Raw genomic sequence first — 11,229 nt, 5'->3', positions numbered from 1 at the left:
ATAATTTCTAGGATCTTGCCTTAGGAGGCACTAGTTTCTTGTATTGTTTTACCCATAATAGGTCAATTGCTAAATTCAAGGCAGTGGGAGTGCTGTTTGTTCTGCTGTGGATGACAGTTATTCTGGTGGTATCAGCAGGGGGTTCGCCCCTGATGAGTCCATAGACACATGTGATAATATGGACTGGGTGTACTCAGGAGAAATTGAGATGTTCACCTAAAGTGTTTTTTAGAGAACATAGCAATGGATGTTTCACTCTAAAGGTTTATTTGTAGGACAGTGGGGGAGGGGTAAATAGACGCTCTAAGTGAAAATTAATGAGAAGGACTATAGAGAGAAGTGGATAATTGAAAAGAATATGGCAATGTGTTGTAATGTGGGTGCACTGTGTGAGACTGCTGTTGTGGTGCAGGCGGTGGGGAGTTTGTTGGGGGTGGGGCTTGGTGTGAGAGGCAAACACATTCATCTCTGGGTTTTATTCTGCAATGTGGAGTTGCCATGGAAACTGCTTCCATGTAGTCAAGATGGCTGTTGCAGTCTGGCAGCAGCAGCAGTGAGCAGGTCACACAAACCACACCATAGAAGCCTCACTGCCAACACTCATACCGTCAAAATAACTAATAGCATGGTTTGTAACATACTGAAGACGGCAGAATTTAATGTTATTCACACATCTGTTTATAATAAGATAAATAATTAGAATATTATTGTACAATACATTGTTATTGTTTTTATTCAATAGGCTCTCCTTTTAAAAAATAAAATCTTTATGGCTGACTGGAAATATTTATTACTGCCAGTTCCTTGACTAACCAGATACATAGATTGTATAATACAATCAAATCATAGACAGCTTGTCAGTGGGTGGATAAAAACAATTATGTAAGAACATAAATAATCAAAGTGGTGGTTGCTCCATAATATTTGATCAGGCCCTACACGGCAAGGTGTTACATGGCTAATTAATTGTTGAGTGGGAAAATGCTTTATATTCTTATACTGAGTACACAAATCCAGCACATCATATGAGGTTGTAATGGAAAGACATAAGATGAGCCTAAAGTGACTGCCCATTAACTTGTCGGACTTATCAATTCACATATCAAAGATATTGTAGAGCTGTGACTATAAATGTCAAATGTGTGGGAAGTATATTGCTTTACAATTGAGTGATTCTCTTATACACTAAAACAGGTATTAATACATATTTATTTGACACTCTTAATGATTAGAGGTACAATTACAAAACAACACTGTAACAAGTCACGATTCAGTGACAACACCAATGATTCTCGGAAATGTTGATGGCTATCCATATCAGTCAAATAAAATATATTAAATTGCAAATAAATACAGAACACATTCAGATCACTCCAGTTGCTGTTTAGATTATAACAAAAACGTTCAAAGAGATGTAATTACCTCATTGGTACACTTCAGTCAGACAGCTGGACAACGTTGAACTTACATTTTGTAATCCTAGATGTATTGGCCCAGGCTGTGGCCTCAACGACCCCTCTGTACCTGCTCCAGATATTGGGGTCATAGCCTGGCTTTGCCACAAGCAGTGCACAGCGGTAAATGAAGCAAGGCTGATTCCCTTCCTTCATAATAAGAAACCGGGTGTTGGCCCTTCAACCACAGTAATCTGTTCTCAAGTTCATTTGAGATCAGCACCCTTCACTTTGCCACTGACAGTCCATGGTACAGCTCTGCATACATACAGGTTGCCTATGTAACACTGACCCATTTCAGCTCAAAACAATGTTTAAATTGTGAATGACCCTGAAAGCATCCTGAACTGCATTTTTGATGTGATTATGTGACAGCAACAGAGAAGGAAAAAAAAAAAGCAAAAAGCAAATAATTGAATGATTGCAAAACTGAAAAACAGTATTAAATTCAAGCATACAGTACAATAAGTAATGTATCAAAATATCAAAAATAAGAATCAAGCCAAGATTGTACAAACAGTCACATTTCTTTATGCTCCCTCACTAAACGTCCACGAGCTTTCTCAATACATACTGCAAGGTTTTACATTGTAATCCAGACAAAGGACACACACACACACACACACTTTAAATATTCTCCCATTTATCCAACTGATAAGGACAACACCTTACTGTCAATCTAATGTTCATATTATTGATACAAAATAGGGAAATGGTTTACAGTGTGCCCATCATTCTTTTGTTACAATGTACAGATTGCCTGGAAATCAACAACACCCTTATTTCCTTAGCAACAATGTCCCATGTTACTGTCACTTTCTGCCATCTAGTGGTACAACATGCCAATTGCCTTTCCTCAACAAAAACATCCTCTACTCCCACCACTTTCATAGAAACATCTCTCTGTCTCTTTAAAGACCTCATTATCGATTCACAACATTAACATTAAATATAACACAATCACCATGATGAGGTCATTAAAGTTACACTAAAGCTACTTGTGTTTTCCTGACCTTACGTTTGATACATCTCAATGCCTATACACTAGAATCATTGCCCTTATGGACAGTTTCTTTGCTAGTCTGCAGTTTGCTCATATCTCCAAGGCGTTTTAAAAAGCCAAAAAATAGTCCAGAGTTTTCAGTCTTTGTCCATGCACTGTTAGTGGGGGTTTCACTATTTCTCTGCAAGGGGTTCCCTGACGGCTCCATTGATTTGTCCACTTTGATTTGCTCCTCATGTCCAGCATCTGGAACATGGGTTACAGAAACATTTAGCTTGCTTTTCTTTTCTGCTGACGGAGAATGCTGGTCTTTAGAACCAGAGTTCTTAAAGCTCTGAGATGAATTGGGAAAGTCAAACACTTGATTTGAAGGATTTTGTTCAGACCCTTCTGCTGGCAGTGTCCCTTTTTCTCTTGCAGCAGAAGGAGATCTTACTGGTGGCTTGGGACACAGTTTAGCTTCCTCTTCCTCAGTTTTAGGAACTTTAGAAGGTAGAGTATGGCGTCGGCCAAGGTCACATTTTGTGAAAGACTGAGGATTTAGCAAAAGTCTAACTAAATCCTCATTGGTGGGGTCTCCAGGATACCTCTCTGTGTCCTCATCAAAGGTGCGTTGACGAGTCAATGTGCCTTTTGGACCAGGAGATTTCAGATTTTCAAAAGAATCGGATGAGACACTGCTACGGCTTTTCTGAAAGCGCAAAACCTTTTTAGATGCTTCCCGCAATCTTTGGGCCTCCTCTTCGTTATTATCGTGTAGGTCTTCCTCACTGTCATCAGTGGTGGTGGAGAAAAGTCTGCCTGAGGAGGAAACGCTGGTGGTCCTGCTGGCTGGCTGTGTGAGACCTCTGGAGTCCTCTTTACTCAAAGTGTTCACCTCTTGTTCATTAGAAATGTCGCCTTTTGCCTTGTTGTCCTCGCTATTGGTTTGAGTTTTCTTTTGTGGAGGGTTCTCTGAGAGTTCAACTGCTGAACTCCACTGTTTTCTGTCCATGTCCGTAGCTTTAACAGAGCCTATTCTTTTTTGAATTCCAGTGGGGAGGTTTGCCTGAGGGTTAATTTCAGATAGACTCCCATCGTTAGGACTGCTGCTCGTCGGGCTTCCATAAGCAGATGAGGGTCTCCCGAGTCTCCTCCGAGAGACACGACTGGTGAGAAAGTTTTGTAGGACAGATTGCAATTGAATTCCTTCCATTTCTTTGTCTCTAGTGGAGCAGGTAGCTGTTGACCTTCGTTTGACAGCATTCTGCAATCTTTCTCTGTGTCGCCGCTTCACCTCTGCCCCCTCTCGAGCCTTATTTTCCTGCAGATAATTACAAAGTTAATAATCAAACAGATTTTTTTTATAATTCAGCTAAAGAAAACATGCCAATACACAGGCTTACCTGCATGGCCCGCATGAATTTCTCACAAAAGGAGTGGAAAATGGAGCAACACTCCTCTAGTTTGAACTTCTCTGGGTTTTCACAGAAGTAGTCCGCCACAGAGTCACTCACTGACTGTAGTTCCTGAAGGTCGGTCTCCATTTCAGTTAAGCAGACCTCAGCCCCCTAAAAGATAAATATAAAAACATTAGAACATGCTATCACCACTGAACTTCGACAAACCTGGCCACATTCCTCAACAAGGCTTCCTCACCTTTAGAAAATCATCCATCTGAGCTTTTAGGTCTTCTTGCTTCAGGGTGTCCGTTTTGGCATCTTGCACTCTTTTTACCTGTTTTTCATACTCTGCTTCTATTTCACCTTTATTCAGTCTAAGAAAAAAAAAATATATATATATACACTCTGATGATACAGAAAATAAAAAAAGGGTTGAAAATGCTGAACGTCTGTTAGTAAGATTGTTTACCTTGATGCAGCTTCAATTTGTGTGAGTTGGTCTGCAAAATTAAGCAGGTCCCCGTCTGACTTCTGGGCTTGCTGTGTTTAATATAAAAACATGGATCAAACATGGATCAAATTCAAATTTAACAAAAATATCACCAGATTAGTAAAACTGACTCTACATTGCAAACAAATTAAAGTACTTTGGAACTTACTATCACTACATAATGCATAAGATTCATTCCTGGTTTGTTTGCTTTAGTGTCTGCTAACTTCAACAAAGAAGCCATTCTGAATCCAATGGCACTGCCTGCATAGCCACCCTGTGAATAAACAAATTAATTATAGATGCACAAACAAAAACAAAAGACATGAAAGACAGCACTTTATTATACACTCACAGCATTCATGTAATTTCCAGTCTTCAGCACCAGGCGAATGACGGAATGGAGGTGTTCCGACTCCAAGAGCTCTAAAAGAAGACACACATAGTGATGTCTAAATGGGATTACAGCTCTTTCTGTCTAAAATCTGATATCAGCCTTATTTATAAAAGATCCAGGAAGACAATGATACCATTTCCAGCTGCTGTCAAAGTGCTGATGAAGTTTTTCATTTCATCCATGAGGGGGAAAAGTTCCTCTTTGAGCACCAAGCTGCTGAGACGCTCTTCATAGCTACAGACACAAGGTTTCCATCATAAGTGAAGTACTATTGAAATTTAACACGCAATACATGGGATGACATGCAGGTAGCTCACCTGGGAATCTTGACTAGCATTATCATTAGCAGATCTGCGTCAGGGAGAGCAGAGGGGTCACCTTTAAAACCGACCAGCTGCTTCTTCTGCAAAAACCAGGCAAGCACAAAACTTAAAACCAGCTTGCTTTCTAACAGCTACAAAGTTGTTAAATCAACAAAACGCATTACAAACATGACAAAAGTAAAAGCAGCTGTCACAAGTACCTCCCCTTCATCTGGCAGCAGCTTGCAGAGCTCCTTCAGTTTTCCAGGACCAAAAGTGAGACTACTTCCTGATTTAATTTCTTCAATCATGTCTTTTACAGTCCTGTGGAGTAAGATGGAAAGACACATAAGGTTCAGACTCAGAAATTATGATTGTTTGTTTATGGTTAGGACTTATTATGAGAAGTGCATGTGTCTAAGTTTATACCACACTTTGCTGCTGTTTTGCTGCTGACTTCAACAAGCCCCTACATGCTCAAATAGCTTTGCTGAATAGCAAACCTCATGATGTCAATCCTCAAAAAAACATGTGCTGCATAGGACATAGGAATGATGGAATATGCTTTTACAAGAAACATATTTGTAACAGAGAAAAATAAAAAGGATATGGAAATGTTTGGCGCAATATTAGTAGACAGTAGTACTAAAGTTAGATGACTTGATTTTGAATTGGCTGACAAAGGTTTGAGTGCATCATTAAAGGTTTTATGGTATTGTTTCCACTTCCTGCTGGATTTGTTGCGTATGCCAAATAACCTTAGGCAATACATTCATAATACCTCCGAGTAATTGATCTGCGGATTACCCGGGAGGTAACCTGTTGGAGCTGTAGAACAGTCTAGATCAGGCCTGTCAGGACATGTCAGAATGTGTAAGGTTTGTGAGTATGTTGCAGACTCTCTATGCCTCATCCTGTGTTGTTGAACATTGGGACATGACAAGTTTTTTGTGCAAAATCCCATCACACCTTATGAGTAGTAACACTGACTCACCGCTTGAATTGCTTCAGGAAAATTCCAATGTTCATGCTTCTTTTGGAGCAGAGGATGGAAACCTGGGAATGGATACAGACAAAAACCTGGATAAATCAGCTTGTCAGTCGCTAAGATATTTCACTATTGGCTTGAGCAAAGTCTTTTTTTTTTATCACAGATACCCTTAGTTTTCTAAACAGATAGTTGATTCCAAAGGTTAAGGATTATTTGAGTTGATTGTATTGAACAATCAGAGCAAATATACAATTTTGCATCAGTGATACATATTCTCAGTGTCTCTCTTGAATAATGGGACATAGGTCAAAGTTAAGGTTTAGTAACATATTTTAATCTACTTTGTCAGACTAACAGCCATGTTTGTTCTAAAACGTAAATAGAGGTTATAAATAGATATGTTTTGGTTTAAGACTTTAACTGAATGGCAATACATATTATTTCCAGAAGCTCAAACACAGAGCACGAGGTTACTAAACAGAATAGAGCTGTTGGATGACACATTTATACCTTCCTTTAGCAAACAGATATGAAGAATGGTGAGACTCCACCCTTGTATTGAGTGATTCCACATCAAAACACACAACACATTATATTACTTAATACTCTTTTGCAATTCAATCTATAAATACTTTGTTTTTGTACTCTTAAAAGGAGAAGATTTTAAAAAGTGAAGTGTCAAAAATGTCACTATGTTCCAATTCCTGTCGCATGGAGAAGAAGCTTAGCAGAGGACATCAACATAAAATGGAGAGTGTACTGTACTGATTTTATGTTTTAGCTCTAAACTGCATGCAAAGAAAACAAAAAATAAATCCAGGTCAATGAAGTTGTCTCCATATCTCAGAATTACACTGAGCAAAAAATAGCAAACATTTCAATCTATAGCTTTAAACTCTTGGGGGCAACTGATTCATCCAAATGTACCCCCTGTTTTCTGTGTTTGGAGAACTCACCATTACCCCTCCTGAGGCAGAATTTGGCTGGCCCCTCAGGCTCTGGCGGTTCAGGGCCTTGACTTGTTGCTGGTCCTGCTTGCGGCTGAACAGCTCCTCCATGTGTTCAGTGTCCAGCTCATATTCCCCATCAGTCTTATCTGCTGTCCAGATGTTGTGTTTTCCTTCCACACTGTGTTTGGGGAGGGTTTCCCAGTTAAAATTGCGCATCCTGGAGCGCCGGTGTGCTCCCTTGGCATTAAGGCCAAAGCCATGTAGTGATGGGGGGAGGCCAAAGGCTGGAGGTGGAGGAGGTGGAGGTGGAGGCGGTGGTGGTGGTGGTGGTGGCGGTGGTGGTGGTGGAGCGGGTGGACCTCCTGGTTGCATCTTTGGTCAAGGATCTCTCAGTCGGTTTGGGGTGCAGTCATGATCTGAGTCACACATATAGGCGAGATTAGAGCTTATAACAAATGTACAGGAAACAATTAATTACTGAGTGACTGTCTCTATAGAAATTATTCTGCAGCCAATGTTCTGCAGGGACTTGTCGAAATTGTTGTCAATTATGATGATGCATTTACAGTGAAAGAAACATAATAGGATAGGGACATATTAACTAGAAGTCTCACATGCAGTCACTATGGCTGTAAACAACAGAAATATGCCAGGGATAAAGCATTTTCTTCTCCAAAGTATATCAGAATCAGAATCAGAATCAGAATATAAACTAAATGACCATTGTGCTTGGTTGGCAAAACATATGAAAAGCATTATTATATACTTTGAAATGATAATGCAGCTGTTACTCCAAATCTATCACAATAGTCACATTTATATGGAGTTATTAGTAACACTTTAGGAGGTAAATAAACAACTATTGTTAATTGTATGTTAAATTCAGAACAGTTGAGTGAGCTTTAGATGTTTAATTGGCATGGGAATAAAGCCATACGTTATCCTAAATAAAAAAAAGGCCCGGTGTTTTTTCTGAGTGCAGCTAACATTACCTATCCAAAAAATCCATTAGAATATTTCTTAATAATAGGCTACTAACATAATCAGGAGGTAAAAAGGCAACTTACGTTTGCTCTTGGATCAGCTGATGCCCCATTATCCTCATTTGTATCGCTTTCTTTGTGTTAGTCCTCCGTGTTCTTGTTAAAACTTCACCATCAAAAGTAGAGTGACAACAACCTGGCTAGCGCGAGAGAAGTGTCGAAACTCCAGTCTGCGTGCACTCGACACGCCCAGGTAACTCACTGTGTCCATGGCAGCCCGCACCTTCCCGTAGGAGGAACTCTGGGAATTATACTGAAGGTAATTTGGCTTTTTGGCTGGAGTTTGAGGCAACTCTGTTTTCTGTCTAGCTGTCAGGAACTTATGTGAGCAGTCTGCCTAAAAGACTCTTCCACAGTGATCAGTTTCCTCATTGATTGAGACGGAATATTGATTTCTTCAGGGTGTTAGTAGAAGACCAACCAGGCTTATTCATGTTGTAATAAGACTTTTTTTAATGCTAAGAACACACAATCACTCTGTGTTAGAGCCATGGTGTAATTTCTTATTGAAGTGAATGAATATTCAATAAGAAATTACCCAAACAACATTCTTTGGTTAAACATTAAGCTTTAGTGATGGAATGTGGGGTTGTGATTAGGCTGGCCTTTAAATAGCTATGACCACTTTAACTCTGTTCCAGAAATGATTATCCCTTAGAATGATAGCTGTAATACCCAGATGCATTTGTGTGCTAATGAGGTGGTTCTCAGCTGTCTGAGAGAAACTCAATACACTGTTTTAACTGGATTCCTCATCTGAAATAGGCACACCAAAAGGAAAGGAATGGATTTTGTATCCAATTGTAGACATTCTAAAAAGTGACTTTTAATGAGTGTTGTCATGTTATTTTTATGTACAAATAACGCTCTGGATGAAATGCAGGCAGGTTCAAAACGTGTGTTAACCCTCCTGTTGTGTTCGGGGCAAATCTGACCGTTTTACTACTTTCATCAATCATAACTTTTTTGTTTTATATTCGATTGCATTAAGGCTTTATGATATCCTTCACGGCAGACATTTGAACATATAAAATAGCTGATCACCACTTTCATTGAATTTTGGATGATTTAGTCAACTTTGTAACACCCATGGTCCGCCATAAAGAAAAGGAATTAGTAACCAACCGGATCAGATCAAACACGCACACACACACACACACACACACACACACACACACACACACACACACACACACACACACACACACACTAGATGTGTCCCCCCCCTTATGTGCCCATCCCCCCACATGGATCACACCAGGCACACGCAATACATGTTCAGTGTCTATTCTTTGTATATTTACTGCAGTTTTTCATGAATACCAGTAGTCTGATACAATATTTATAGTTTGAAAGGGTGTTAAATGAAATTTGGTGATGATTANGCTGAAAGCGTTTTAAGAATGGTAGGGCATAATGTTATAACAATGTTTCAAAAACATCTTAAGAAAGTTATAACCAAACATTTTAAGAATGTTTTTATAGAACGTTATCCTACCTTTCAGAAGAACATTCTTGGAACCAAACTAAAACTTCCCGCTGAACACATTCCTAGAACAATGAATGGTAATATTCTCAGAATGTTTTTAGAACCAAAAATGTCTAGCTGGGGTGGGCCTTCAGCTTCAATTTCAGTCGTTGTATTCACTCAATTATCATGCGTGGTTCCATTAATGTCATAGATGACATTACCACAAATCGGAATTCTGAAAATGTCTGAAACCACTATGTTCTAGGCTGGGTATACACGTTTCAGTATCTCTCGGAATACTGAACAATAAGCATTTTAGTCAGATTTAGGCTTATGCTGTGCAGTAGGTGCACTGTAGCCAACGTTGACTTAAGGGATGTTGATTAAGACTTGTGTTGACTCATGCCTTTTATAAGAACAGTAGTTTAATCAAGCAGCTGTGTTCATTGTGTACACTAGGTGTGTGCAATTGGTATAATTTCCACATGGCATTACAAACAAGTTATTATGATCATTTCATTTTCCAGCTTCTCTCCCAATGAACATGTATAACACAGGAAAGCCCTACAGTATATAACTGGTTATGATGTACCGTATAAGTGTTTGAGTTCTCAGCTTATAAGGCACACATTTGGTCTTATTATTAAAAGTCGTGAATTTATTAATTTTTGTTACCCTGTAAAGTATGCCGCCAAGAATATTAACAAGCCCAGACACTTATTGGTAAAATTCACTTTGCATTCAAGACTCTTTTACAAGGAAGATTAAAAATACATTACCCATGAAGAAAAATGTGCGGTGGCTTTGGTTATATGTTGTGTTGTGTTTGCGGTCAAATTTGACCGGTCCTGTTTTAACACAAAAAACATTAATCATCACCAAATTTCATTTAACACCCTTTCAAACTGTAAATATTGTATCAGACTACTTCTGTATGTACAAGTCCACAGATACAGGCAACACACTGGCTATAAATGACGTCAACAAAGTCNTACTGGGGGGGAGGTGTAGTCTACGTGATACGCTGGTATACGCCGTATACCCACTAGAAAATGCCAGTGATTTCCGTATACCCTCTTAAAAATGAGCGATGATATCGCTCATTTTTAAGAGGGTATACGGAAATCACTGGCATTTTCTAGTGGGTATACGGCGTATACCAGCGTATCACGTAGACTACACCTCCCCCCCAGTACATGTGACACCGACAGTGACTTGTACTAGCTGCTGGTCGCAGCTTTAAAAAACAGAAGGACTTCTGANCATGTGATACCTTGCGTGACGAGCGAACCGTTAATCAACCTGTACTGTACTGTAGCTAGCAGCAGCAAGTTCGGCAGCATTATAAAAAATGTAATAGCTAAGCTATTACATTTTTTATAATGCTGCCGAACTTGCTGCTGCTAGCTACAGTACAGTACAGGTTGATTAACGGTTCGCTCGTCACGCAAGGTATCACATGTCATGAAAGGGAGCAAGGTCATTGGACAGACAAATTAAAAAGTAATTTAGGTTGCATGGTTACTTTGAAGACTGCGTGAACCGGTCAATGCCATTTGGGCCCCACATTTTTTTTTTGCATGGGCCCATGGCCGGCTGCGTTGCACCGGCTGCACCGTCGATAGTTACGCCACTGATCTCTGTATACGCAGTGGTCGCACACCAGTCGATCGCGATCGACCGGTCGATCGTGAGTGTGGTGCGGGTAGATCACGGACCGTTAAAAAAGTAATAAAAGAAAGAAAA

The 11,229-nt window shown here is 39.6% G+C and overlaps 1 protein-coding gene across 1 annotated transcript; it reads right to left on the bottom strand.

The window, feature by feature from the left end:
* Positions 1-1,203: 1,203 nt before the first annotated feature.
* Positions 1,204-8,146, bottom strand: LOC104947774 (FH2 domain-containing protein 1-like). The gene is made up of 12 exons (XM_010773864.1): positions 8,037-8,146; positions 6,976-7,385; positions 6,023-6,084; positions 5,250-5,352; positions 5,044-5,129; positions 4,860-4,960; positions 4,685-4,755; positions 4,499-4,606; positions 4,309-4,379; positions 4,096-4,213; positions 3,843-4,007; positions 1,204-3,760 (listed from the first exon to the last, which is right to left on the bottom strand). The coding sequence occupies exons 2-12, from the start codon at positions 7,339-7,341 to the stop codon at positions 2,492-2,494; spliced, it is 2,520 nt and encodes an 839-aa protein (XP_010772166.1). The 5' UTR covers positions 7,342-7,385; positions 8,037-8,146; the 3' UTR covers positions 1,204-2,491.
* Positions 8,147-11,229: the final 3,083 nt, after the last annotated feature.

The sequence above is a fragment of the Notothenia coriiceps genome, unplaced genomic scaffold (genome assembly GCF_000735185.1).
Source record: "Notothenia coriiceps isolate Sejong01 unplaced genomic scaffold, NC01 NC01_scaffold00013038, whole genome shotgun sequence".
NCBI classification, from domain to species: Eukaryota; Metazoa; Chordata; class Actinopteri; order Perciformes; family Nototheniidae; genus Notothenia; species Notothenia coriiceps.
The sequence above is the reverse complement of the archived record's forward strand: the minus strand, read 5'-3'. Positions and strand labels throughout refer to the sequence as shown.

Excerpts from the sequence above, each read along its gene's own strand:
- LOC104947774 (XM_010773864.1), bottom strand. The coding sequence starts at position 7,341 with ATGCAACCAGGAGGTCCACCCGCTCCACCACCACCACCGCCACCACCA. Across the intron at positions 5,130-5,249 it reads TGCTGCCAGATGAAGGGGAG|AAGAAGCAGCTGGTCGGTTT; the intron begins GTACTTGTGACA and ends TGGTTTTTGCAG. Across the intron at positions 4,008-4,095 it reads AGATGGATGATTTTCTAAAG|GGGGCTGAGGTCTGCTTAAC; the intron begins GTGAGGAAGCCT and ends TTTATCTTTTAG.